The 27,110-nt window shown below is 58.6% G+C and overlaps 1 protein-coding gene across 1 annotated transcript in view; it reads left to right on the top strand.

The window, feature by feature from the left end:
- The window catches only part of COL7A1 (collagen type VII alpha 1 chain), a 100,584-nt gene that overhangs the window by 38,753 nt on the left and 34,721 nt on the right, over positions 1–27,110 (top strand). The window contains exons 43-82 of the mRNA XM_077821477.1: positions 26–70; positions 552–587; positions 1,639–1,674; positions 2,141–2,173; positions 3,292–3,363; positions 3,970–4,029; positions 4,578–4,613; positions 5,040–5,120; positions 5,775–5,810; positions 5,911–5,955; positions 6,532–6,603; positions 6,697–6,741; positions 7,641–7,667; positions 7,758–7,802; positions 8,187–8,267; positions 8,764–8,799; positions 8,942–8,977; positions 9,436–9,516; positions 10,401–10,436; positions 10,892–10,963; positions 11,672–11,716; positions 12,365–12,400; positions 12,849–12,884; positions 13,763–13,867; positions 14,510–14,545; positions 15,215–15,250; positions 16,387–16,434; positions 16,670–16,705; positions 17,481–17,612; positions 18,498–18,707; positions 19,185–19,220; positions 20,014–20,058; positions 21,167–21,238; positions 22,179–22,223; positions 23,097–23,159; positions 23,466–23,510; positions 24,504–24,539; positions 25,313–25,348; positions 25,884–25,928; positions 26,904–26,936. Of these exons, the coding sequence (XP_077677603.1) occupies positions 26–70; positions 552–587; positions 1,639–1,674; positions 2,141–2,173; positions 3,292–3,363; positions 3,970–4,029; positions 4,578–4,613; positions 5,040–5,120; positions 5,775–5,810; positions 5,911–5,955; positions 6,532–6,603; positions 6,697–6,741; positions 7,641–7,667; positions 7,758–7,802; positions 8,187–8,267; positions 8,764–8,799; positions 8,942–8,977; positions 9,436–9,516; positions 10,401–10,436; positions 10,892–10,963; positions 11,672–11,716; positions 12,365–12,400; positions 12,849–12,884; positions 13,763–13,867; positions 14,510–14,545; positions 15,215–15,250; positions 16,387–16,434; positions 16,670–16,705; positions 17,481–17,612; positions 18,498–18,707; positions 19,185–19,220; positions 20,014–20,058; positions 21,167–21,238; positions 22,179–22,223; positions 23,097–23,159; positions 23,466–23,510; positions 24,504–24,539; positions 25,313–25,348; positions 25,884–25,928; positions 26,904–26,936 (2,187 nt within the window). The remainder of the gene's footprint in view (positions 1–25; positions 71–551; positions 588–1,638; positions 1,675–2,140; positions 2,174–3,291; positions 3,364–3,969; positions 4,030–4,577; positions 4,614–5,039; positions 5,121–5,774; positions 5,811–5,910; positions 5,956–6,531; positions 6,604–6,696; positions 6,742–7,640; positions 7,668–7,757; positions 7,803–8,186; positions 8,268–8,763; positions 8,800–8,941; positions 8,978–9,435; positions 9,517–10,400; positions 10,437–10,891; positions 10,964–11,671; positions 11,717–12,364; positions 12,401–12,848; positions 12,885–13,762; positions 13,868–14,509; positions 14,546–15,214; positions 15,251–16,386; positions 16,435–16,669; positions 16,706–17,480; positions 17,613–18,497; positions 18,708–19,184; positions 19,221–20,013; positions 20,059–21,166; positions 21,239–22,178; positions 22,224–23,096; positions 23,160–23,465; positions 23,511–24,503; positions 24,540–25,312; positions 25,349–25,883; positions 25,929–26,903; positions 26,937–27,110) is intronic.

The raw sequence follows: 27,110 nt of genomic DNA, 5'->3' as shown, positions 1-27,110 counted from the left end.
ACTCACACCTTCTATCCTGTTTCAGGGGGAGCCGGGAGCCCCAGGCCGCCTGGGCCCAGCAGGCAGAGAGGTGAGTGTGGGGAACCCCGCCTAGCCCAGGTGGAACATGGCAGTGCCAGCCCCACACTGTCACAGAGCCTGGGCAGGAATGCGCCTGTGCTGAGATGTGTCTGCTGCAGCGCCCCCTGCTGATCTGGCACTGTGTTTTTTCTCCCCTACCCCTCCGCTGAGCTTGACAGGCCCAGGGGATGGGTGGAGGGGACAGAGAAGGAGCAGAAATGACTATTGGAACCTCCTGTAACTGCCCTGCTGAGGCCTTGGCTTAGTACACTGAGTCACTGGGGGAGTTCGGCGATCAGGGATCCTCCCTCCAGCTCCTAAGCAATGGGCCCCAGCACAAATTGGGCTGGAGTCCCATCCATGGTTCTTGGTCAGTCTGGCTCTGGCCTGGGGCATGAGTCTCTGGGGCGGCTGGCATTCCCTGCATGGATAGACGAGGGTACCGCCAGTTCTCTCATGGGCTTCTCTTGTCTCTCTAATCTCTGGAACAGGGATTGCCAGGACCGTCCGGCCCGCGAGGGGAAAAGGTAGGGACCCTTTGACATGGCCTGTATCCTGCCTGCTTGCTGGGCCCCTTAGTCAGCTCTTGGGGTGAGCAGAGCATTTGTGGGGCATCCATGAAGTGAGAGATGACAGTGCCCGCCCCTGAGCTGCACTGATTGTTTTCCCCCCATGCCCCCAACATTGCTCCTAATGTGGAGAGTTCTCTTCCTCTGCGTGTCTTCTCTGGGCCTGCACATCTTGAGTGTTACCTTCGTCAATGTCCCTCCCACAGATCTGGGCCTCAGGGGCCAGGAACCCTGGGTCTAAGTGCAGAAAATACTCAGAGTGTCCTTAATGCAACAGACAAGGAGTCAGCTGCCACACTGCTGCTCCTTTGCATTCATCACTGGCATTTGGTGGGTGCCTGGAGGCTAAATGAGGAGTGGAGGAGGAGTCCAGGTAGGAAGGGAAGGGCTCTAGGTCTTGGGGGAGAGAAGTGCTGGGAATCCCCCTTGATAGGCAAGACTGGTGGACAGGGCTGTTGGATCTTGGAGAAGCTCTTAGAAGAAATAATGTTCCCCAGGTGGCTCTTTCTAGAGAGGAGGTGTCTCCCCTGTGCTGGGATTGCCCTGCAGAGGGAGGTGGCATTGCGTGCAGTCCGCTTGGCTTATCGCATCAATACCAGCCTGTCTTCTCCAGCCAGAGGAGCTGGTAGGGCAGAAAGCAGATGTCCTCCCTGTGTGACTTGTGCCATCTGTGCTCACTGGGCACAGAGAATGGGACCACTGATGCTCTGTCACTCAGCTGGGGCAACAGCACTCTCCTGGCCGTTGTCACTGTCTGGGTCTCTGGCACTAGCCCCAGTGCCCTTGGGCGTGGGTTCCCAGCGCTGCAGGGGAAGGGGAATCCTTGAGCTCTTTGGATCTGGGTGTTTAAAGTCTGTGGTGTGGGGCAATAGGGAAAACAATATCGCAACGCAGGGCTCTCTGATGGCTTCCTCACACTCCCAGGACAGGGTGGGCTGCTGCCCCTTGGGAAGGCTCTGCCCCCTGGGCGGGGTGGCTGACCCGTGGCCTTTGTCATTCTTTCCCTTAGGGGGATCAAGGTGCTCCTGGGGAACCTGGAAAGCCGGTAAGTGGCCTCCTCTCTGCCAGGCAGAAACTGCATTCCTGAGGGCCAGGAAGGGTGTTACTGGGCTCCCAGCACGTAGGGTGGATACTGACCCTCAAAGGGGCAGGAGAGGCACCACGGGACCGCGTTGCTGGGACAATGGCCCCCAGCGTTGGTGCTTGCGGGAAGGTCGGTGCAGAGATAACTCACTTCAGGGAGTGGGGCGTTGCCTACTGGGTCCTACTGCACCCAGCAGTTGAGGTTCTTCCTCTGTACCCCACCACCCTTCTCCTGAGTGCTGACCTCAGCCAGGGGATGGGCAGAAGGCTGCTTCTGTGGATACCCGGCCAAGGGGAAGTGCTCCCCCTGGTGGCTGTGAGAGGTAGCAATTCGCATGAAGGGCAGGCAGGGCTCTCTCCGTGTGTCCTTGCCAGCAGGGAGCGGTGCACAGGTTTCAGCAGTTTCTCTCCTTGTGTTTCTCCTCCAGGCTTCCAGCGTCTCTGGGGTCAAAGGAGAGAAGGTAACTGAAAATGATCCTGTCCCCAGAAGTGGGGCGCTGGCGTGGGAGGGGCCTCTCTCAGTTCTTTTGCAAATGTACAGTGTGTAAGATGCACTCCCAGCTGGCACTGTGTGTTAGGGCAGGGCAGAGTGCAGCCATGGGGCTTGGGCCTGTGGCATGGTGGTGGCTGATGTGACCCAGGAAGGGGGCAGTTACCCAGCAGGGCTGGCGAGCTCAACTACATGTTGATTCTGCTCCGTGGGCCAGGGTTTCTGGTTAGGATGGCACATTCCCACAGTGACCAGGAGATGCTCCCAAAGGTCGAGGGGAGAGGCCAGCCTCTGTGTAGTAGCTTAGGGTTGGTCTGTTATCAGCTCAGTGCCTTGTTACTCGGGTCAGCCTTGGGTGAGAGAACACACCTCCTTTAGGCTGCCATATTCCTGCCCTGTGTTCCCCTCTTCACCCACTCTGTTCTATGTCTCTCTTTTTCCCACTGCCTTGCCTTTCCTGCAGCAACTCTCAGGACCTGAGGGTGTCACTCCTACTCCCATCCCCTTCTGTCTGCTCAAATCATCAGCAGTGAAAAAGTTAGAGTTGACACTCACGTGAGGTCATTGGGCTTGAGAGTTGCTGCTCCAGTCAGATCGGCAGGGGTGTTCGCCCACTGGGTCATCGCGGCAGGCTCTCTGCAGACGTGGGCAGCCATCGCTGCAGTGGCTGTGCTCAGCTCATGACTGGAAGGCTCTCTGCAGCTGGGAGGGCTGGAAACTTATTTCTTGTAATGAAAGCTGAGGCCAGGCAGGCTGGAGCCCCCATGCTCAGGGGCAGAGGGGGCTTTGGCTTCTCTGGGGGCAGTGTGGGAACTTTACCTGCACAGAGGCAGCTTTGACACTGCTCTCTCCAGTATCCCAGACACATTCCTTCCACCACCCCCCTCCCCCCCGCCACTCCCGGCTCCAAGTCACTTGTGGTCAGGCCAGCCGGCTCCTTTTAGTGTCATCCTATCCTGAGCCCCGCCTGCCCCCGTTGCCCTGGGAAGCAGGTGAGCAGCTCTGTCTCGCCTGTGGGGGGAGGGTCAGTGTTGGGGTCCAGAGGGGATCAGCTCTGTGTGGCTGATGGTGCTGTTTCCTCTGTTCCAGGGTGACAGAGGCCCTGCAGGAGCAGAGGGGGCCCCAGGTCCCAGGGGAGACGCAGGAGATAAAGGAGCCCGCGTGAGTATCATTTAGGCTGTCAGCACAGCCAGGAGCTCTGGCGGAGGCAGGCAGCTCAGCGGGGGCCCAGGGGATAAAGCCATCTCTCCTGTCCCCTCTGAGACCCGGGCTCAGGGCCAACTCGCTGAAGTGAGTCTGGGGCTCAGTTCCCCACTTAGTGGGCAGAAGCCCAAGTCCCGCAGCCAGCAGCCTGCTCAGGAGGGGCAGGGATGCTGCTGGGAGTAGACCAGAGTAGCTCTTGGCGCTGGAGAGGGTGATCGCTCTGGGACAGGGGGGTACAGCTCTCGTAGCTGGGTAGGAAAGAGGGTCTCTGCCACCAATGCTGCATCCCGCAAGGTGGCCCCTCAGTGCGCCGTGGCTTAGAGGCTCTTCAGGGGTGAGTCTGAAATCTGGGCCTGTGCTTGGGGCTCCCCAACATGCCTGTGTAGCTCTGTGCTCTGGGAGCTGGAATCCATCTCTCCCTGAGGGCAGGCCAGGCTACACCATCCTCTCTGGGTGTAACATCGCTGGGGGGACGCAGAGAGAATCACAGCTTGGCCAGGTGAGGAGCCTGGAAAGGGCTTGTCCTGCCTGCCTTGCTCTGACCTGCTTTTCTTTTTGTTTCAGGGCCCCCCTGGATTCAGTGTCCCTGGCCCACCTGGCCCCAAAGGAGAACAGGGCGACAGGGTGAGTCTTGCCTGCCTGCCTTGTGGCTGGCATCCCACAGCTGGCTGTGCCCTGCATCCTGGGCCAGGTGCCATCAGGGCCATGGGGCTATGCTCCCACTCGTCTCTGTCCCTGGGATTATGTCTGACTCAGAGCTCTCTGTGAGGAGGGAGTTGCTTGGTCTCTATCCTTTGGGCCAGGGTTGCTGGGGTGGCATCGATCAGCCCAGGGCTGTGCCCCTCTCTCCCTCAAAGTGGTGGGTAAAGGGCTAGAGAGCCACTGGTAAATATGAAAGTGGCTGGTGTAAGAACAGGTGGGAGCCCATCTCTGCACAGGTGTGGGGCCCTGGCTCACCTGCACTCTGGGTGGGGGAGGGATTTGGGGACTTGCACCCCCACCGCCCATGTGCAAGAAGGGCTCTATGGAAAGGCCCAGGAGCAGTCCCCAAGGCCCCGCGAGTTCTGCTCCATGTCCCACAGCCTCCCCTGAGACCACATCCAGTGGGGGCAGCACAGACCCTGCAGGCAGCCAGGTCACCAATAACAACCTCTCTCTTTCCGGACAACCAGGGGATTGTCGGCCTCACTGGCAAGAGTGGCCCAAAGGTAATGGCTCTGTGGGGTGATGGGGGGTGCGGGGAGGGCTCCTCTGCCTGGCTGCCCTGAGAACTGCGTTGTGTGTGTGCACTGGGCTCCTCTCCGCAGGTGCTGTCCTATGGGAGGAGGGGTTCCTTACTTCTTGCCCCATTTGCATGGATGCTGTGTTGTGAGGGGGACTCGCCCTGCCCTGCCCTGCATGTGTGGGGGTTGTGTTGTGTGAGGGGGAGGGAGGGTGCCTCTGGGCATTCACTGTTTGTGTGGCGGGGGGGCTCACTGGTTACTGTGGGGTGTGTTGGTGGGCTCCTCTTGTTCTACACTGTTCACATGGGTGCTGTGGGTTGGGGCTCTCTTAGCTGGGTGCTGGGTTGTAGCCAACTGGCTGTACATTGACTCAGCCTCTCCTCTCTCTGCTGTGATTTTTCTCTTGTCCAGGGTGACCCAGGGGAACCCGGTGAGAAGGGGGAGCTGGGGAGACCAGGAGCTCCAGGGCAGATGGGCCTGCGAGGGAAGGAGGTAATGTAGAGGTGCTCTGGATGAGGAGGGCATGACCTGGGTGCATTCCAGGGTGCCCATGAGCAGGCAGATGGGGCTCTTGGGTCTACAGTTCTGACTGTTGCCTCAGACAGTTCCTGCTGGTGGAGAGCCTGTTTCTGGCCACAGTGATTATACAACATGGTGGAGTTTCCATGGAGACCCTGTGCCAGATTGTCATGACAACATCAACAGGCTATTTTTAACAGGGGATCCAAGAGGTATTTGAGGGGGCTGTGTGCAGTGGAGGTGTATCCGGTGGAGGTTCGTTTGAGGGGCTGGTGCGGGTGGGGTTATGTGGAGGCATATGCCTGGGGAGGAGGCTGTGTGGCGTGGAGGAGTGTGCCGAGTGGAGGAGTGTTCGGGGTGATGGTGGGGGCTGTGTGGAGTGGAGGAGTGGTCCTGGCGGTGTATCGAGGGGAGGCGTGTTCCTGGGGGTGTAGCGAGTAGAGATGTGTTCAGGGTGATGGCAGGGGCTGTGTGGAGTGGAGGCATGTTCCAGGGAGACGGGGGCTTGTGCATATGGAGATATTTAGGGTGCTGGGTTTGCACACAGGGTGCACTGAGTGGGTGACTCTATTTTGTTGGTCAGGGAAGATTACTGGTAACTCTTTTTTTCTCTTGTGTGTGCTGCAGGGTGAACGTGGTGAGAAGGGTGATGAGGGGACCCTGGTAAGTGATCAGTCTGTCGCTTTGTGGCAATGCCCCTCCCCTGCTTGGCCAGACTTGGCTTTTCCCATCATTCTCTTACTTCCCTCTCTTTCCCTCTCAGGGAGAGCCGGGTCAGCCTGGCAAACCTGGAGACCGGGGCCCACGGGTAAGTGAGGGGGCTGTGAGGGGTGTATCCCATGGGGTGGCGGGGAGGAAGAGATCATGGGAGGCCTGCATGTGGGCTCCCCAAGGGGCCAGGGTTGCTGGGACCGAGTGGGGACATGAGGATGGACAAAATGCTGCCCCTCCATGGGACTCCATGCTGTCGTGCTCCCCGAGCTCATGTGAGTGGGGAGCTGCAGAAAGGACCCAGCTGAGCCCTGTGTGCTGCCTGGGGGCGAGACAGCAGCCGAGATACTGACTGGGGTGAACTCCAGAAGGCGCAGCCTGGGGGAATGATGTTACAGTAGAGTTTGTCCCCGCCCGGGCTGCTGGGTACCCTCCATTCTTGGGGAGCCTGGTGAATTCCAGCCTCTGTAGGGGCAGCAGCACCATCGCTGCATGTCCCATGGACCTCTTGGAGGGCCTCTGCCTGGCCCCTGCTCCTTAACTGCTCAGACCTGAGTGCACCTGCTCCTCCCCAGCCCTGTTCCTTGGGTCTGGGCTCCCCAGCCTCTCACTCCAGCGTGGGGGTCACCATAGTGCTCTGGACCTGCTGCCTCACCTGCTGTCTCTCCACCAGGGCCTACCAGGAAACCGTGGCCTCCCCGGGGAGAAGGGTGACCAGGGAGACCCAGGCGATGATGGCAGAAATGTAAGTTCCCAACTTGCAGCCCACCTCCTCCTTCCCCAGCAGCCGGCTGCCTGACTCTCCCCTCCCCTCACTGTGTCCCTTCTCTCCTTGCAGGGCAGTCCTGGAGTACCAGGGGCCAAGGGCGACCGCGGGGAACCGGTGAGTAGCTGCACCCCCTTCTGCCATGCTTGGAATGAAGCATTTAGTGCTCAGCCTAGGGGTGCTCCACCCCCACACAGACCCTTCTCCTTGGGGCACTGCAGTAGGGTGAGGCTAGGGCTGCCAGTGTCACACCTAGAGGGCTGCAAACAGGGCACAGGAGCACCACCATGACCCACGCACAATGGAAATCCAGGCATATAGGAGGATCGCCATCCTCTGAGAGGAGCCACTGCAGGCTCAGGGTGTCCATTGCATGCTCCGTGCACATACCCCTGCTCCTGTTGCACGCTCACCCCACAAAGACGCAGGCTTACTTGTACACTTACTGATTTGCCCTGGCCCGTGTGGTGCTGCCCAGGCTTGCACGTGTCCTCCCTCATGCTCGCCCAGACCCTGCACAAGTATCCCAAGCTCAGACAAGGGCACCTGGGTTTGATGATCTTTCCCTCCCAGGTCTCTGGTTTGGAGCCAGCCCAGGCTAGCAGTGCTGGCAGCTAAGTTGATGTGCTAAGCCTGATGTCTCGCCCAGTCTCTAATGGGCAGTCTCAGCAGAGTACCCAAAGGCTAGCTGGTCCCCAGAGATGGGCCAGGTCAGGGCAAGGGGGCAGCGTGGAGAAGCTTGCACCAGTTGCCACCCCTTCGCAGCTGGTCCTGGCCATGAGAACCCGCCAGTGCAGCTTCTTGATTCAGGGCAAGATGTGGAGCTTGGGCTCCATTCAGGCTCCATGCTGGGTGTGGGCTCCCAAAGCTCTTGTTTAGCTCTTCTATGTCTAAGGTGGTTTGGAGCCCTGCAGAGCTTTCCCCCTGCCCCCACAGGGTGCTGCTGTGTCTTGGGCTGTCTGTGAAGATGTCCTGGAGGCCTCCATTAATACTGGGCTCTCTCTTCTTCTCTGCAGGGGCTGCCTGGACCCCCAGGACGAATAGTAAGCTCAGCATTTCTTTGTCCCTGCCCTGGTTGTGTTGGGTTTGTGCCCTGGGCCCCATAGCATGTGACCCCTCTCTCTTCCCCACAGGTCGATTCAGGAGCTGTAGGAGGAATTGGAGAGAGAGGCGAGAAGGTAACGCTGCTACTATCTCCTGAGGGCTGCCGTAGGATGAGCGCGGTGGAGCTGCCCTCTCTCTGCAGGAGTGGGACAGCCCAGCTGAGGGCCCCAGGCCTGAGGCTGGGCTGTAGCCTAGCACTCTGTGTGTTCTGGTACCACTCAGGACTCTGCAGTATGGACCACACCTGCCCTGCAGAGAGACTGTCCTGGAGTGGAACTGTTCCCTTCCTGCCTGGCAGGGGCATGGCTCACTTGGGCTTAGGCTCTGGGGGTGCACCTGGAGGAGGATACAGGACAATCTGGTTCCAGGGGAGCAACAGAGCTGGTCCACCTGCCTGAAAACACTGAATGTCAGTGGTCCTGTGTCTAATCTGTTCTGATTGGCTGTTTCCATTTCAGGGGGAGCCAGGGGACCCTGGAGAGGACGGGATGAAGGGTGCGAAGGGTGAGGCCGGGGTACCTGGCCTGCCTGGAGAGAGGGTAGGTGCTAGTGCCTGGGAGTATCTGTCTCAGGAGGTGCCGCTTGGAACTGAAATGCCATTGGATTGAAAGTCTCTGCAAGCCGAGCTCTAAGGGAGGGACGGGGGGTGTGGCAGAGGAAGCTGGGGGTCTGGGTGTAGCTCCTGGGAGCACAGAATAAGGGCGGCTGTCTCGCTGGGAAGGGATGCCCATGTGGGGGATGGGGGAATGCCTGCCAGGGGAGCGTGGGGAGGCTGCATTGGGAGGGGGGTGTATTGCAGGGGTTGGGGAGTCTGTAGCGCTGGGTTTGCGGCATAGGTGCACATAAGAAGGGAGCATGCTGGGGGCTGGTACCTCTGGGGAGCGTGTGCATGTGGGGAGAGCCTGCACAGAGAACTGGGTCATCTCTCAGGTATTCATGTGGTGAGGGGGCGGGTGATGAATATATGGGGGAAAGTGGGCCCCAGACATCTCCTCCTGACACTCCTGGAGCAGAACCATCTCCTTCCTCTTGCAGGGGATCGAAGGCCCCAGAGGCCCCCCTGGAGCTCGGGTGAGTCCCTGTTCCCTTTCCTCTCTGCTGCTCTGGAGGGATGCAGCACTTTCTGCTCCCCACCCAGGTGCTGGGGAGCTTTGGCTGGCTCTGCCCCTCACCTTGTGATCAGCCGTGTTCTCTTCTGTTTCATACCCTTCAGGGTGACCCTGGAGACCGAGGCCAATCAGGAGACAAGGTAAGAGCCTCACTTCCACGAGACATGCCAGGTCTGCCTGGGCCCAGCATGGGGTGGGCGGGAGGGTGGAGCTGGGGTGTGTTGGAGGTGCCCCATTGGGCTGTACCATGTCTATAAGTGGAGCTCTCACCAGGACCCGCAGCCGGCAGGGCCTCTTTGCCTTGTTCGTGGGGAAGGAGGGATATATCCCTGCTGCTTGGCCTGTGCTCGCAGTCCCGGGTGAGGGGTGCAGAGTGCAGCATGCCCATCTGCAGGGGGCAGGGAGGGGGCATCCAGCTTGAGGGCCGAAGGGCTGGCCTGCAGCACTGTTGCTGGAGGGTCCTTACTTCCGCTGCATCCAGTGCTGCACCATCCGTTCTCCCGGCTAATGCTGCTGCCTGCCCCACTGGTGGACTCTCGGGGGAGGTCGGAACAGGGGCGCCTCGGGGCGAAGCTGTCACTGCCTGGTTCTCTTTCAGGGAGACAGAGGCCCTCCGGGGCTGGATGGCCGGAACGGGTTGGATGGCAAACCTGGGCAAATGGGCCCCGCTGGGCAAAGGGTAAGTGTGGCCTCGCTGGGGGGTCCCATCCTTCTTGCGTGAGGCTGCCCCTCAGAGGGGCCTAGGAGAGGCTCTGCTCCCTGCAAGGAGAGCCACTAACCGGAGTACCGGTGTATCGCCAGGTCCCACTAGCCATGTAACATGCCCCCAGCAGCATGACCTGCCCCCTGACAGCGTTGCCACATGACAGCAGCTTGTGCAGGTGCCCAGGAGACCCCTTGCCCAGGCTCCAGGCCCCCCGCTGTAGCTGAAGGAGCTGCCTCAATATTGAGGGTTGTGGTAGGAAGGCAGGAGAAGGCATTGCCTAGCAGGGCCATGTGGGGCTCTCCGCATACAGGCTGACAGCTGCCCCAGCCGTGCCAGCGCACCCTGGAGTAACACCCCCAGGGTGGGAGGGAAGTGCAGTCTCTAGGGTGACCCACCCAATCCTTGGCCTCTCTGCTGAGATGCCAATAACGGCACCAGTTAGTGCCAGCTGTGATGGTGGCTCAGTAGTGCAGGCACCTGTCCTTGAGGACCTAGATGGAGACCATCAGCTCGTTCACTTCAGCCACAGAGCCATGGAGCCTGAGCTGGATTTGAGTCGGTGCCTAGAGGGAGGGTCTATGTCGCTGAGCCATGTGGTGCTCTGTGCTCATTTGTGTCTGTGCCCCCTGAGTGGCTGCTGCCGGGCTAGCTCAGGGGTGCTGCTGGGTTTCCCTGGGTGGCTGCTGCTCCCTTCCAGTCAGTCTAGGGGCCCTATTAGCAGAGGTGCCTGTGTGGTGGTGACCTCTCCTGCTTTCATGCCGTGAAATGAGCCAGGCCTCTCTGGAGCCCCCCGGCAGTACCCTGACAGGCCTGAGCCCAGCCCCAATGATCATGGCCATGTTCTGTTGTTTTTCTAGGGTGACCCAGGCAAGCAGGGTGATCCTGGCCGAGATGTAAGTATGGAGCTCCTGCTTCTGAGGGGTGGTGGGTCACACAAGGCAGGGGGCTTCCCCGCTTTCCCTGGGGCACCCCGAAGTCTCATGCACGAGGCCAGTATCTGAATAACACTGCAGCAATGGGCCCAGGAGTCACCAGAGCAAAGCACTGGTTCAGCTAGCTCTGTGCCCCACCTCCCTGTCACAGGGGTCCATCCATTCCAGTATCCTTCCTCTGACCAACAACTGATGCTTTACCCTGCGGGCCCAAGGCCTGGAGCTGTGTGTTGAAATCCTGAGCATGGTGGAGCTGTCCCGGGGGCCATCTGACCCTGCAGAGTCCCTGGCCCGAGGGCACTGCTTACCCCTACGATTACCAGTCCTCCTCTCCCTTTGTTGCTGAGCTGCTGCCCCTCGTGTCTGCCTGTGACCCAGCTGGGATCTGCTTCTCACCTGATCTTTTATTGTTGCAGGGGCTGCCAGGCCTACGAGGGGAGCAAGGTGCCCCAGGAGCCATCGGCCCCCCAGGACCACCAGGCTTGACTGTAAGTAATTTGGTTGACTGTTGTGGGCCATCCCTGCTGGCTGTTCCCTGCATCTCCTCTGGTGTCGCCCTGCACTGGCAGGGCCCCAGATAACCCACCACCTGCCTTGCCTCCCTACCAGGGGCTTCCTTATGAGGTCACTCCTGTTCTCCAGCAGCCTCTCATCCATGGTCTCCACTCACCCTTATGCACCTGACCTGAGGGGTTTGACCCTGCCCCACACCATGTCTCACATGCTCTGGGAGGCCTGTTCCCAGGACTTATGCTGCCCCGTTGGCCCATCATTTTGCCCTGAGCAGCCTGACCCAAGTCTGATGTGAGGCCTGCTTGGGCCTGGGGCTGCTTGCCCAGAACTTTCTGATCTCTCAGGAGGGTTTAGGGCAGCCCTTAGCTCCTGGCAGCCCTTAGCTCCCAGCAGCCCCGTTTGGCTGGTTGCTCTGCCAGCTCAGCCCATGCTATTACCCTGGGTCTGGCTCTCTCCAGTCAGCTGTCATGCCCCAGCTAATCACTCTCTGGGCAGGGTCACAGCGAAGGCAGGTATCCTGACCCAGCCTCCCCTAGGAGCTGCTGCCCTGTGGTATGACAGCATTGGACTCCAGCCACACTGTGGGTCAGGGTGAGCCCAGAGGGGGCCTGCAGAGGAGTCTGCTGCCGTCTCAGGCACGGGGAAGGCCCCTCACTCTCCTAACAGCCTGCGCTTCCTTCCAGGGCAAACCCGGAGACGACGGCAAACCCGGCCTGAATGGGAAGAACGTGAGTAAAGGAGCCAGCCTCTGCTGGAGAAGGGCAGCTCCTGGCTGTGGTGGGCAGGGTCTCTAGGCCTGATATGCAAGGACCTGCCCAGGCGAGAGGGAGCTGTGCTGGCAATGGTGTGGGGACAGAGGAAGAGACTGCTGCCTGTAAAGCTATAGCGTCCATGAGACTGTACTGAACGCAGGCAGAGGGCTCCTTATCAGACGCTGGTGCCGCTGCACCCCCCGCCCCCGACAGACCAAATATTGGCAACCCCTGTAACAGATCCTCAGCTTGCCAGGACCTTCCACTGATGGGTTGTCAAAGGGGCATAACAAAGGGCTTCCCAAGCCCAGAGTGTGGGTTCTCCCCAACCCTCCTATGTGGGGCACCCAGTGTGCAATGGGTAACCACCAGGGCCAGAGTCTGCCATCTCCCTGCTGCCCGCCATTCCTCAGCTCCACTAGCCCTGAGGGAGCCTGGCTCATCTGAGGACTGTATGGCAGATGTCAGGAGGGCTGGGGGACCCAAGGGGATGTATTGTGCTCCCCAGTGTGGAGGTGACAATCTGATCTGGGCTTCTCTCCCCACACCTGCCCAGGGCCCAGCCCCCTAGTGTGCAGGGCCTGTGTGGAACAGGGCTTTGACTAATGGTTTCTATCCTCCTAGGGAGAAGATGGGACTCCAGGAGAAGATGGGAGGAAGGTAATGAGCTCAAGGGCCCCTCTCCCCTGGACTAGCCAGCCCCCTTTGCTAGGCAGGCCTGCAAGCGTCCTAGCAGGTGGGGTTCCCCTGGGTGACAGACTTTCCTGCTGCTCCATTGTCACTGCCAGGCACCTCTCACCATGCATTTCCTCCTGGTGCCAACATGCAGCTCCGGGCTGCTCCAGCTTTGCTTACCCAGCAGGAGGGGTGGGTGAGGTCAGGCCTGATGTTACTTCCTCCCCACTAAGTAGCAGTCTCAGACCTTGCTGGCTACAGGAGAGGGGCCATTGGGAAAACAGACCCAGGCTCTGGGCGAGGGTTCCTGCCTCAGTGGGGGCAGGGCAGGCGGACACAGTGGCTGGGCCCTACCTGAGTCCCTTTGACTGTCTCATTTGGAAATGGAATGAGGCTGTAAGGTAGCCATTTTCTCTTGGCTTTTCCTGATTAGGGGGACAAAGGAGAAGCTGGAGCCCCTGGCAGAGACGTAAGTACCTATGATTTTCCCCCGGCTCCTTTCCTCCACCTGCCCTGGATTTACCTCAGTCACAAATTGCCCCCCAGCCTAGGGGCTTGGCGCAGGGTCTGTCTGTGTTTGGTGGCTCCACATGTGACTCTTCCATGTGCTGCCTACACAGTCAGTTAGGCCCTTCTCTCTGCTCCGATAATCCATCACACTGGGGGCTGCACCGTCTGGATGGTGCCAGTGGCAGAGACCCCATCTAGCAAACCTGGGGGCAACTCTGATGGGTCTCCCCAGCTTGCTGCCCATAGGCAGGCAGGGGTGGTCGGTAGTGATCCAGTGCATCAGGACCTTTACCCACCGGCAGGGGAGGGGAGTGCAGGCGGTGTCCTCAGGCCTCCCCCCACCACACACTGTATGAGGGGAGCTGCGCCTTCTGGCCTATGCTCCCCGGCTTATAGAGGCTTGGGTTTAGATGGCAGGCTCTGCTGAGCTGGAAAGGGCAGAGGGGGCTCCAGCTCTGGCTAATGAGATAGTGATGGGTGGGAGTGGATCAGGGTGGGACTGGGGCCTCAGTGACTCCATTGCTTACAGGCCCTAGTTGTTTCTTGGGCTCCTTTTTTGGCACCTCCATTAAAGCGTCACTAAAAGATGCTGGCCTGCTCCCAGTTGGTGCCCCCACCCACAGCAAGTGGTGATAGTGCCAAGGGGAGGTACATGCCTTCTGCTGTCACCCCAGGTTGCTGGCACTCTTTGACAGTGACGGGCCTTTCAGCAGTCATCTGGCTGTAGTACCTCTCTGTAGCCCTCCCAGCTGGGAGGGGGTGAGGGTAAGGAGGAATGTGGGGTGATGGCCATGGGGAACAGCACCAGATGGTGATGCGTCTGTTCTTCTTTGGCAGGGTCAAGAAGGCCCCAAGGGCGAGCGAGGAGACCGTGGGGCACCAGGCCCCTTGGGACCCCCTGGTGTCCCCGGTGTACCTGGGCAGGTTGGACCCCCAGGCCAGGTGTGTAACCTCCAGAATAATACTCCTAATACCAGCTGCTTGGCATGGCTTGCTGTGCCCATGGTCATTTGGGATTGGAGCCCCATAGCCTGCATGGGAACTGGGGGTGGGGAGAGCACTAGCTGGGGGAGTGGAGAGACAGAGGGAGAGAAGAGGAGACTGGCCCAAAATCACACTGAGCTCAGAGCCTAGGACTCCTGTCTCCCAGACCCTGCTCTAGCCACTAGATGATATGCCCAGGGCTGAGCTTGGAGTACAGACCTGGCCAAGTCCAGAGATGCCAGGGTCTGGACAGCAGAGTAATGGCTCATTGTGCCATGGCATGGATACCCTGGATCCCTCTCTGATTCCTTGGGGAAATCCTGTTCCTCTCCAGCTGCAGCTACAAGCTCCTTCCAGCCATGCAGGACCACTTGGGATTGGACTGCTGACCTGCCTCAGGGGGCAGACCCCGGGGCAGGGAAAGTACCCCAGCTTGAGTGGGCTCCTCCTCCCAGTCTCGGTGCTCACAGACACCCCAAGCTGCGTGGCCTCCTCTCCCCAGCCCTGGGAGTGCCTGCGGACCCCACCCATTGGTAGTGAAGCTGCTCTCCCGCTACTTGCAGGTCCACGGTCTGCTCACATTTCTTCTATTCCTTCCAGGGTGCTCCAGGCCTCGCCGGGGTGGCTGGACAAAAGGTGAGTGTTTTCCCAGCCCCCATCAGGCCACTGGAAAACGAACAGAGCAGAACAGCCTCTCCTGGCAGACCCCACTTGGAGAGGGGCTGGCTTGCTGTGCCAGAGCACAGACTTCTGGGCCCTCAAGGGTTAATCCTGTGAGTTCCCTGAGCCCCTTTCCCACTGTGTCCAGCTGGTGGGTGTGGCTTTGTGTCCTCCTGTGAGCTGTCTTCTTTGGAGGAGCTGGGGGCTAGGAGGGACTAAGGTGCTTCCTGGGGGGCCTGCGTGGAGAGCAGTGGGGCCCAGGTGTGAATGGTAAGGGAGCTCTGCCCACATTCTCTGGGGTGCCATAGGCTTTGCAATAGGCCAGTGGGGGTTCCCAGCATGTCTGGCCCAGACTTGGTTCCAGGTGGAAGTTCTCTGAGGCTGCAGAGCCCATGTGCTGGGCTAGCTGGGGGTGGAGCACTGGTTCGTGTGTTCACCCACCTGTCTGGGGAGGGAACTTGGGTATCTGCCCTTCCTCCAGCACCTGGCACTGTTCCTCCCCAGGGCCCTCCCCGAGCTGTATCACTTCAGCCTAGACCTAAATGGGGGCTCTTCCAGAGGAGGCGGGGCTGAACTCTTCCTCTGGGGTTTTACTCTCCCATCGCAGGGCTGGAGGCGATCCTGACTCCTCTTGTTCTGTTTCAGGGCGACCGAGGAGAGGCTGGATCCAAAGGAGAACAGGTGAATACCCAGCACTGCCTGGGGTGATCCACCAGCGCTGAGTCCTCCCCTCCCCACAGTGCAATGTCCTTTGGGGTGTGTGCGGGGGAACCCAGAGCTTGGTCAGCCCCTCTGTATCCCCTCTGAATGCAGCTCTGGGACTCTGGAGCAGCTCCATCAGCTGAGATAAATAGACCCTTGCCAGTCACTGCCACTTGGGAGCAGGAAGAACAGGGTGATTATAGGCCTGTTGAGTCCACCCCTGCAGCAGAACACTGCCCTGCAGTGTTCATTCTCATTGCCAAGGGAGCCTTCTCCTAGCCCCGGTGGCTGTGAAGAAATGCTTGGGAGTGTGACCCGAGCATAGCCGATGCAGCAATGCCAGCCTGAAAGAACTCTGCCCCACTCATCTTGATCCTGTGTTTAACTCTGGAACTTAATAAGGTCAATTTAATAGCAACATAGTATCTCTTTCCCTGCTGATCATTTTAGCAGCAAAATCTGTCTGAAGCTCTTGCTATTTCACAATTCCAAACCACCTCCTACGGTGCTAACTGCCTCAGCTGTCCCAATCTCCAACTTCCCCAACGGCTTTGCTTCTGCGTTAATACAAATGCCTGCAGCCCAGTGAAAATGGGGGCAGTGTAAAATGGACTTTGATATCCAAATAGCTAACCCAACGTGCTGTGGGCTCCCACGTGTCCCTGGGGTAGAAGTCACTACTGCGTCTTCCCTCTAGCTGATGGGCTAATCCAGTCCCCTGGGTAGTTCAGGCAAGCACTCACTTTCTGAGTGTGACACTGCTGGAGAATTAGCAGACTCTGGTTGCAGCAGGTATGAAGGGTATGCAAGGTATGAAGAGTTAATGCAAGTGATTGCGTATTTTACGAAGGCAGTTGATCGGGGCCTGTGTAAGACCTGCAGTACCAGGGAGAGTGCAGTAGTGACCTGTGAACGGCGTCATCGCACTAACTGATGGGTGAGATCTCAGGCCTGTCCTCCCAGATGGGGAGGATTCTCTCTCCCCCGCATTCACTAGGTCAGCCCCCCAACTCCTGCTGTTTCCTTCCCTGGGGTTTCTATGTGACGTGGCCAGGTGGTCAGTGAGCAGAACTGTTCTAATCTGGTGTCATTCTGCTTCTTCTCATGGTGACTAGGGCAGACCCGGGGATCCTGGACAGCGTGGTGAGCCTGGGACGGTCTCGGTAAGTCACTGTGTGGGGCCAGTCCCTTCCATCTCAGAGCGGGGAAGCTACTTACACCCGCAAAATAACCTGGGCATCTACTGGTGCAACCAGTTCAGCCCTGGCAGATGTGAGGAGGGTTAAGGCCCTGGGGTCTCACAGCTGGCAGTGTTGGGGGTTGGGGTTATGCCTCAGCAACCCTGTCTAGGGGCTGCCCCTCTTTTTGTTCTCATTGTCTTTCCCTTGCTGTTCGTAGAACGTTGAACGTGCTCTGGAAGCCTATGGGATTAAGGTAGGAAGCAAAGCAACAGCCAGCTCTGCTCACAGGGCATCTGTAAAGGGGAAGGGGAAACACGGGACTTGGGGTGGGGACACTGTCCCTGGCCATTAAGAAACCAGCAGGAGGGAGGCCTGAGCCTGGTCAGGGTGGGTGAGGAACAAGGGGAGACTGAGATATAGGGGGATGCCAGAGCCCTGGCCAATAGGCTCATGGGTGGAGGAGACCAGGGCCTGGTGAGTGCACAACCGAGAGAGAAGCCAGAGCCATCGAGCATGTGGTGTGGGGAAGGTTGGGATACTGGCTGGTGCACCTGGGGAGGGGAGAGGGAGTGAAAGCCTAGGGTCCCCAGCCACTGGGCCATGGGGTAGTGGTGGGGAAGGCCAGGGGCTCTGGCCGGCATCTGCCTGGTATCCCAGCAGTTCTGCTGGTGGCAGGCTTTTGGCAGTGGTAGGCCATGGCTGCAGGGTGTTATGATGGTATCGTTCCCATGTGTGCCAGGGGGAGAAGTTATCCGAGTGTGAAGGTCAGACCTACCATTTTCTGTCCCTGGCACAGATCTTCCCCCAACAAATCATGGGATCCCAGCATGTTTGTCTGTATTCATTGGGGACCCTGTTCTTGTGCAGTGGTGGGATTGAGAAGCACTTGCTCAGGGCTGTATGGACTGTCCCGGTTGTCCCTCTGTCAGGGGGCGCAGAGCCTGGATAGATTATCCCTCCCCCAACCCACGGTCTGGGACTTCCCTCCGTTGCCCTCTGTTGTGATTACCGCGCTCTGTCTCTCTCAGATCGCCTCGCTCAGAGAGATCACTGGAGCCTATGACGGGAGCACCGATCCATTCCTGCCCTACCCTGACCGCCGGAGAGGCCAAAAAGGCGACAGGGGAGACTCAGGGGAGAGGGGACCTCCAGGCAAAGAGGTAAGGTGGAGCCACCAACAGAGGGTTGGGGCAGGTACAGAGGGTAGGTGGTGAGTTCCTCTGGAGCCTCTGTGCTGCCCCTTGTGGGCAAGCCTTCAGCCAGCACCCAGAGAAATAAAACACTGCCCTTCTTAGGGGTTGCTCTATACCTGGTCCCAATGGGCCCCACTTCAGGCCTGGGTTAAATCAAGCCTCTCTGAGTCCCTCGGTGGACATGGCCAAGCAAACAGCTCCTCAGGTTCCTTCTTTCCTCGGGAGAGGAGACATGTTGAGTCCCTAGCCCCTTCTCCTCAGGACTCTCACACACATGGCTTTAGAGTCCCCTGTCTCCTGGGGAAGACTGGGGGGAGGGGGGCGGGAAATCCCGATGGCTCCCTGGTTCTCTCTGGCTCAGAGCTCAGAGATACAATGAATCTCAGCAACATCTCCTCTGGGGAGCTGCCTCCCTCACTGGGGCTTTCCAGTTCCAGCCACTTCATAGATCTGCTTCATGCTGCTTCTGGGCCCTGCTGGTTAACCCTTGTCTCCCCATGCACAGTCCTGCCATCACACTCCATTAGAAAGTGCAACCCTAGCCTGTTGGTGCTGCCCAAGACTGAGCGAGACTTTCCTGCTTCCTGTGCCCAGTGCTCCACTGGCAGCCAGCCCGGACTTAGCCTCTTGCTGGCTAGAGACTGAACTCCCCGCTGGCCCCAAAGGGCTCCCTCCAAGCCAGGGCTGAAACCCATTGACGGGGCAACACATGAAGGAAGCCTGTCTATCCACTAGCAGCACTCCATCTACAGTGCTGTCCATCCATTCCCAGACCATGAGCTTCCCCATCATTTCATCTCACCTGCTGGCGCCAGTCCTGGGACTAGCTGAGTTGTGGTGTGTTTCTTTCAGGGTGTGATGGGCTTTCCTGGAGAGAGAGGGCCCAAGGGCGACAAAGGAGACCAAGGCCCTGCTGGCCCTCAAGGCCCCATGGGACGTGCCATCGGAGAGCGAGGTCCAGAGGGGCCACCTGGCCAGGCAGGGGAGCCTGGCAAGCCTGGAATCCCAGGGGTGCCGGGCCGGGCCGGGGAGCTTGGAGAGGCTGGCAGGCCTGGCGAGAAGGTGAGTGAGACATGGGAAAGAGGGAACAAGGATTGGAAGGTCAGTGGTGGCCAGTTATGCAGCTGGCCCAGTGCGTGAAGCTGCTAGGGGATGGAACAGGGATGGAGGGGGCTTCCCTCCCTACCCCTCTCCCCTGAAACCCAAGGATGTGGCGACACCTGCCTGCCATGGCTGTTCTCTCAGGCTCAACTGGTGCCTCTGTGGGATTTAGGAGCCTTTTTGAGGAGGTTGTGCAGGGGGAAAGGATCCTTTTGAGAGGACTCTGCTGCACAGTGACCAGACTATTGGTTTCCAGGCGAGGACCTCAGCTGCTTGAGGGCCCCTAGTCCTGTCTCAGGCTCCCGGTGAGACTGCTCTGAAAGCTGTCAGCTGGGGCCCTCCTGTGGCATTTACTGACCCTTGCTGGGGAGGGGAGGAGGGAGCAGAACCGAACTCCTGAGACAGCACTGCTGACCTGGCCCCACCTTTGCTTTGCAGGGCGATCGGGGCGAGAAGGGCGATCGGGGAGAGCCGGTGAGTGAGGCCTGGACCCACCAGGCACGCAGCCTGCTGCACCTTTCCATATCATGCACTCTCCACAGCTGGAAAACATGCCATGATCTGTATCTCTGTGGGATCAGAGGCAGCTATTACTGCCCGTGCCTGCACGTGCATGCAAGATTGCCAGTAGGGGAAACTGACCCTCTGACTTAGGGGGCTCAGGATTATTCCATTGGGGTACAGAGGCCATCGGTTGCATGTAGCCTGTGGCCATGGGGCTAGATTCCAAAGACATGGGGCAGGGGTGCTGTCTTCTGTACCCTCCCACGCATATTACTGATGATTCAAAGTCCTCGTGTAGCCCCACCCTAAATCCAGCAGGAATCCGCAGGGCACGCAGAGAAGCCCCCAGCTGGCTGGCACGTGCACCAGCAGGGAAGGTGTACCAAAGTGCTGCAGTACCATCGTCCACCCGTGTTGTGCTTTGGGCTAGCAGGTGGAGCCTCGGAGGGCTGGGATCAGAGACAGTGCCCACGGCCCTGAAGGGAGGAGGCCCCAGCACTGACTGTGGGGCACAGAATGGAAGGTCCCTGTGATCTTGGGCCCAAACTAGGGTGGGGAGAACGGGCCAAGAGGTGCATAAAGGACAGTCCTTCACCTCCTCCCAACCCTTCCCCCTTGGGGTGTTGCTGCAGGGTCAGTGTACAGGGGCTGCCTTCTCCTGGAGCTGTGGGCGAGGGGCTGTCTCCCTCCGGGGATGGCTTCCGCTCTGCCCTCTGGGGGATCATCTGGGACTTTGATCCATGTCCTGTTTGTCTTGTCTCAGGGCAGAGATGGTGCTCAGGGTCCTCCAGGGCCCCCAGGACCCAAGGTGAGTAAGTCCCCGCCTGGCAGTGTTGTCCAGGTCTGCCCACTGGAACCAGAGGGGTTTGGGTGGGCGGAGGTTGTGGCACATGACCCTCTTGACTTGTTTGGCTCTGGGCCATCTGCAAAGGACCTGACTCCCCTGCTCCTTGGGCTGACAGGGACGGGAGAGCTGTGAAGGCCATGTGCTGAGCTGTTGGGAAAGGGAGTGCCCCATGCTGCCCCACAGCCTCCTGCCCCTGGGAGATGCTTGGGTCTAGACAGCCTTGTCCATCGCTCTTTGGCCAGAACTGAGACAGAGCCACTGTGACACAGGGCAGCTCCTATGCAACCCCCACCCTCCCCAGGCCTTGGGCCTTTGCGTCCCTACTGTCCCGTGTTATCATGGGGTCCTGCTCTTCAGGCAGCTCAGACACAGGTGTCGGGAAGCCACTGCAGGCAGCAACCAGGTGACTAACATCACTCTGTTTAGCAGGGGCCTCGCCATTGTGCAGCCCCAGTTGAACTAGGAGACAGCAGCTGGGGCAAATTGCCCCAGGACCTGTCCTTTTAGCTAGCAGGTGCCATGGGAAGACCCCTGCGACCTGGCAGGATTGGTCTCCCTCAGACCCGTCTAACAGGATCAGCACATCTCTGCATGGGTCCCAGAGGAGGCCACCAGTGACAGTCAGCTCTGAACTCTGGATGTGGCCCCGAAAGGGACGTTCCAGACCCAGTGGGTCTAAGGGGCACCCAGGTCTATTAATCTAGTACAGAACATAGAGGAGGTATGAGCCCTGCTGCTTCACAGCATCAGCCAGCCACTCCATGCCCAGGGCTGGAAGAGGCTGGGTAGGTTCTTCCAGAGCTGCCCATTATGGGGTTTCTTGTACCTTCCTCTGAAGCAGCTGGGTCTGGCCATTGGCCCGTGGACAAGAAGGACCCATCAGTCCGATCTGGTTTGGCAGTTCCTGTGGCTCCAGGGGACAAACAGGAGTCTTACCCAGGGCATGTGGGGAGAGGGGTTGGCAGGTGTCCTGTAGGAAACCAGGTTCCCATGGAGGGTTCCCAGTGCTGTTGGCAGCAGAGTTGCTGGACCTGGGCTGCTGCCTCTCACTGTGCTCTTGTGTCTCCAGGCAGATGTGGTGGAAGGGAGCCTCTCTGGTCTTCCGGGAGAGCGTGGACCCACAGGACCCAAGGGAGCCAAGGTTAGTGCCAAGGAGGAGAGAGGAGCCCTGTCTGTACCCATGTCTCAGTCAGAGTTTAAGGCCCAAAGGAACCACGAGACCCTCTGTCTGTCACCATCACCAACTTCACCCAGCACCGCACAGTACCCCTGTCTCCCCAGATCTCCCAGGGTGCTGAAGGACATGGAGCTGGTAACTCTTCCCTCTCCCTGAATTTGGCCCAGTGCCCCAGCATGGTGCTAAGAGGTGCTGCGTTGCTGCGTTTCAGGTGGGATGTTCGAGGTCCTTTGTGGTCGTCAGAGAGCTAATGGCGCTTACTGCACAAGCGTGGGTTTAAGGCCACGTGGTGTCCTGGCCAGACTCCTGTGTGGAGCAGGGCGTGCCTAGATTCCTCCTGTACTTCCAGTTGGCTAAGAGATTCTCCTTCATAGACTCTTGTGAATGTGCTGTGTGATATTCAGCAGCCCCCCTGGCCCAGAGGTGGCTGCATTTCAGTGGTGGGTGAAATGATCCCTGTTTATAATGTTATAGGGATCACCCCATAAGCTCCTTATTTCCCAAACCAGGGTCTCCCTTCAGCCCAGTTTGGAAACGGACACTGTGGTACGGTGAGCTCAGCCCACCCTGGTGACATCATTGTTGCCACAACCATCAATGCACTTTCAAGGGAACAAAGCAGCAAATGGGACAAAATGTGAAATGGGACAAAATGTGAATGAAACACGAAGTGGGAACAATGGTGGGGCTTGGAGCAGAGGCAGCAATGCTGTGTACTTCTGGATTGGGGAAGGAGGTGGCAGCTGCCACTCAGGAGAGATGTAGGGAGAGAGTGGTCTGGAGCCAAGGCTCCAGGGTTCTATTCCCTGCTCTGTGAGGGCGTGTGTCCAACGGTTAGAGCCGGGTGACTGACTGTCTGTGGTTTGAGCCAGGGCTTTCTGATACTAACTTCTCTCCTGTGCAGGGAGAGCCCGCTGTGGATGGCGAGAGAGGACCCAAAGGAGATAAGGTCTGAGTATAGTAAGTCTTCTGGCACCTGCACTTCACCAGCTTCCTCTCTGACTCTGTCTCGCTCACATCGGGGGATCTCCTCTGCCTGGGGCACTTGACTCTGTCTTTGATCCCTCAGCTTCTCTCTCGCTATCCTTTTGTCTGGCTGCACCACTGCTCAGCAGGCCCAGGTCTCTGGAGCTGGCCCTTCTGTGTTGGAATCCAGGCTCCGGTGCCCTGCCAAGGCATTACTGGTGGCTCATCATCCCATTGGAATGGTTCTTTCCTGGCAATGGCAGCTCCTCAGGCTAAGTCTGAGTGGTCCATGGAGAGAGAACTTGCATCTCCCGAGGGGGGCCCTCCAGGGCAAGTGTAAAGCATGTCAGCAGGTGATGGTGTGCGGGGGAAGCTGGCCTGGCCACTGCCTGTTCAGCGTATAAACAGTGGACTTCAGCCCCAGGGCTGTCAAGCCAGCAGCTTCCACACACAATCATGCTGGATTTATTCTTTAAGAAAGAAGGAAAAGTCCACATTATCCTGTAGGCCCTACATATAAACAAAGAAGCATGAGCGCTTCTGTACCCTGCACTTTACTATGGCATGAGCCCCGCTCCCTATGCAGCCATAGGAGCTAGTTCCCCTGCCGATTTCCAATAAATGCCCGAGGCTGGGCTGTGCTGAGACCTTATGTCCCCATGTGAGGTCCCCCTCCCCAAAGAGCTGGGCAGCACTAGGGAGATGGGGGGACTCTGGCCTCCCCTCAGGGAGCAAACAGATCAATATTCCAGCGGGTGAGCCTCCCCCTGCCCTGGACCGGAGAGGATCTTGGGTTGGGATGGGTCATGGTGATTTCCTGCCGGTCTTTGTGACATGCTGCATGTCCCAATTGCAGGGTGAACCTGGGCAGAAGGGGGAGAGAGGAGAAGCTGGCGAGAAAGGCAGGGATGGCAGCCCGGTGAGTACCGCTAGTGGGACCAGAACCACTGGAGCAGCAGCAGGGCTGGGACTAAGGTTCATTGGCAGAGCTCGGGGGGCGAGGCTGCACTGACAGGCTGGCGTGTGTCGGCAGAGCTGGGGGGGGCGAGGCTGGTCTAGCACAGGGGGGGTTAATGTGCATTGGCAGGGCTGGTGGTGGAGTTAAGGCTGGATCAGCCAGGGCTAGAATGAGGTGCTTCAGCAGGGCTGGGGGCTCAGTGCTTCCAAGACCTTTAACCCCTCGGTGCCTGTTTTTTACTGTCTTCCCTTGCCTTGTTTGCTTTAGGGCCTCCCAGGAGAAAGAGGCCTTGCTGGGCCGGAAGGGAAACCGGTGAGTAAAGGAAGGAAGCGTCAGCCTGGGAGTGCGGGGTGTGGGAGGGAGCGCATGGAAATGGGGAGGCCGGAGGAGTGTGTGACAGGCTGGCTGGGAGGCTGCTCAGAGAGGAGTGAGTTGGTCACTTGGGGTTTTCTCAGGAGCCAGAGTCCCTGTGTCGGGGGGTTTAGCGGGCGGAGGTTGTCATTCCCAGCTGCAGACACAGGGCGGCTCTCGCAAGACATGCCAGCACCCCAGTACACTGCCAGTTCCCCAGTGCCACAGCTGGGCTCTCTGGAACGTTTGTGGGACAATTCCCTGGGCCGGCAGGGATTCAGGATACTGAGCGGGCATGGCTGAGACCATCACTGGCCCACGTGCAGGTGGGTGAGGTGCCCTTTGCCAGCACAGGGAGACAGGATGTGATTCAGGCAGGGAGGAGAGACTAGGGCTCAGCACATGTCTAAGGGCCCCCAAACCAGCTGCCTTTGTTCTGTTTGTCGTGCTGTATCTTGGTGCTCTCGGTGCCGGGAGGGTTTGGAACAGGTACCCGGTGCTGACTGTGATCGAGCTGGTGGGGGACCCCGGACAGCCCCCAGTTTGTTCTTGGGACACGTCTGCCAGCATTAACCAGCGGGAGACACTAGCTGTGCAGCAAACCCTCCTGCACAAGGTGCCAGCATCGCTGTTCCAGTCCCTTTGCACCCCCGTGAGCAGCATTCCCCACTGTGACGTTTTGCTGCCAGCTCACGTGTTGTCATTTTGTGTCCTTCCCTTCCATCCAGGGCCCGCAGGGCTTTAGAGGGCCTCCCGGCCCAGCTGTAAGTAATCCTTCATGGTAGGCCTTGGTTCTGGGCCCTGGCTGAGGTTGGCTTCCCCAGCTCTCTGTCTATCCTGTGCAGCAGCTCTGTCTTGGCATCATATTGTGTAGAAGGCCAGGCCCGAACTGGGGCTGCTTCAGGGGCTGCTGTGGTTTCGCTAATTCTCCGGCTTTGAATTGCCTCTTTGCAGGGTATGCCAGGCTTTCCCGGAATTCTAGGCCGACCGGTAGGTGATTGCCTTCCCCTCTTGTCTTGGGCCCCTTCTGCATGTAGCAAGTACATCCTTCTCCTGCAGAGTCTGGGGCGTTTCTGCTTTCAGGAGCAGTCTGCATTGTAATCTTTTCACAGGGAGGCAGAGATCGTGCATCTGGAGGTTAGAGCAGGGACTGGGATTCCAGAAATATGGGTTCTAGTCCTGGTTCTGACTCACAACTTTGGGCAAGTCACTTACTCTCTCCTGGCCCTCAGTTGCCCCATCTGTAAAATGGGGCTAGTGACTCTGAGGCTCCTCACAGGTGTAAAGAGCTCAGCGATCATTGGCTAATGGTGCTAGAGCAAGGCCCAGAATGACGGACTGTGTAGCGCACAGCTGGTTAAGAAGTGCCGACAGCAGATAAAGTGAGAGGATTAAAATCCTGTCTGTCTGTGCCTGGCCCTGGTTGTAAATCACCTAAAGCAGGCTGGGTTTGCACCGCTGCCCATATCGTCCCAGACACGGTGTGACATGCACAACAGCTTGTGGAGAGTGTGGGTACAACCCTGTCGCCCGCTGAGTGCAACTTCCCTCCTTTGGCAGGGCCGTGAGAGGGGGCTATGGTATGGTGGCAGGGACACTTCACATGAGGATAACTCAGTCCAGAGCTCAACCCTTTTTAAAGAATACTGATCCAACCAAAACTCAGTTAAACCCAGAAGTCAGTTGGCCTATCTGGCCTCTGCAATGGCAAGAGGTGATCAGAGCCCCCATCCAGCACTAACAATCTCTCTCCTGTCCTGCAGGGCAACCAGGGAGATCCAGGGCCACCAGGCACAGCTGTAAGTAACACCAGCCTGCTGTACCTTCTGTTGTCTATGGCCGTGTGTGTATCAGAGCCACATCTCGGGTGGCATGGGGGAATCTGCCAGTGCCTCAACCCCAACATGCATAGTAGAGTCCAGATGGTTCCTGGAGGCTGAAACCTGCTGGCATGAGATATCAGCCCAGCACAGAGCTTATACTGGGAAAGGGGAACAGAAAATAGAATCCCAGTGACATCCATTGGAGCTGCCAGAGGCACACAAAGCATTTTCTTTCAGTATTCACCTCCCTGCCAACCCTCCCCACGGGGCCTGCAAGAGATGATGTCCTGCAGAGCCGGAGGTACAGCCCTCTGTGGTATTACAGGGCTAGGGAGATGCGGAGCCCTGAGCCCAGGATGTTAAACAGGGCTTTTGTGTGTGTGGCAGATTACAAGGCAGTGAACCAAACAGGAAACACCTCAGTGCTGTTCGTGCTGCGCTCCAGAACTGGCTCAGTTGCACTGCTGAGCTCTAGCTGTACCTGGGATAACCATCTTCTCTTTCCTTGCAGGGGCTTGTTGGAGCACCAGGCGCTCAGGGCCCACCTGGAATAAAGGTACATCCCAGACAGCAGCAGCTTCCAACCCGCTGGAGGCTGGAACCTCTGGCCAGAGGAAGCTGGAGTCCTGCTGCCTTTGCTCGGCTTCGGGACTCCAGGAGGCTGAGTTAGCTGGAGGAAGCACTGCAGATCAATGAATCAATACGAAACCCGCAAGCGTGGCTTGTGCATCCACTGGGGAAGGCCTCCAGCTGCCGGGAGCACCAGGTTCCATGCAGAGCTGCATGTGGGCTGAAAGAGGGCCACGCATGAGGCTTGGGTGATAGGCACATCCCTGAGCAAGCCAGAGGGGGTGGAGCTGCACAGCATGCAGAATGCTGTGCTAGCTGGAGGGCTTTGCTGCCCCGCTTAGACCCGGGATTGCAAGGATCTGATTCCAGGTCAAGTACTGCACACCTATGGGTTACACCGTCCCCTGGTCACTGTGGTCACAGTGTGTGTGAGATGCAGGCTGTCCCCTTAAAGGGGTGCCACATGTTTGGAAGGCCTACATGGCGTTGTCCCACATTATGGAAAGAGTGAGGGGGAGGCTTGCAGGAGAGACTGGCTGGAGCCTTTGGGCACTCCATAGCACAAGGGACATGGGGAAGGGGTGACAGCAGGGGAGGCTCCACTTCTCCAGCCAAGTAGGTGAGGGGAGCGTGAGTCACAGTAATGGACCAAATTCACCTTGGGACATGTTCCTGGAGTCAGCGCAGTGAGCCCAGGGCTGAATGTAGGAAAGTAATGGCGAGGACAAAGCCCATGGAAGGGAAAGAGCAGCAGTCCAGGGCTGGGAGACACTGAGTGTGTCTTTGCAGAGAGCACCCTGGGGGGTACCTGCCCCCATCCGTGGGTGGGCGTCTACCCTGCTTTGCCTCACTTAACCACATGCCCGTGCACGCTGGCTTGAGGCCTCATGGACACCTGCAGCTGAATCTGGGATTGTTGTACCTGCCCAGTGCGGGTTTGTAACAGACTCTCTTATTGCAGGGAGATGTGGGTGAGCCTGGCTCCAGCATTCGGGTGAGTAGCTCTGCCATGCCCTGCCCTCTGTGTCCCGTCCCCAGTCAGGCTGGCTCTGGCCTGATCTTAGGCACTTCTGGGACCTTACCCAGTGTGTACACACCTGCCCTAAAGGGAGTGCTGGGCCCTTTCCTCAGGGGACAACTGGTGTGTCCTGATTCCGTGTCAGGCCAA

This window comes from Eretmochelys imbricata, chromosome 7 (assembly GCF_965152235.1).
Source record: "Eretmochelys imbricata isolate rEreImb1 chromosome 7, rEreImb1.hap1, whole genome shotgun sequence".
Lineage (NCBI taxonomy): Eukaryota > Metazoa > Chordata > Testudines > Cheloniidae > Eretmochelys > Eretmochelys imbricata.
The sequence above is the reverse complement of the archived record's forward strand: the minus strand, read 5'-3'. Positions and strand labels throughout refer to the sequence as shown.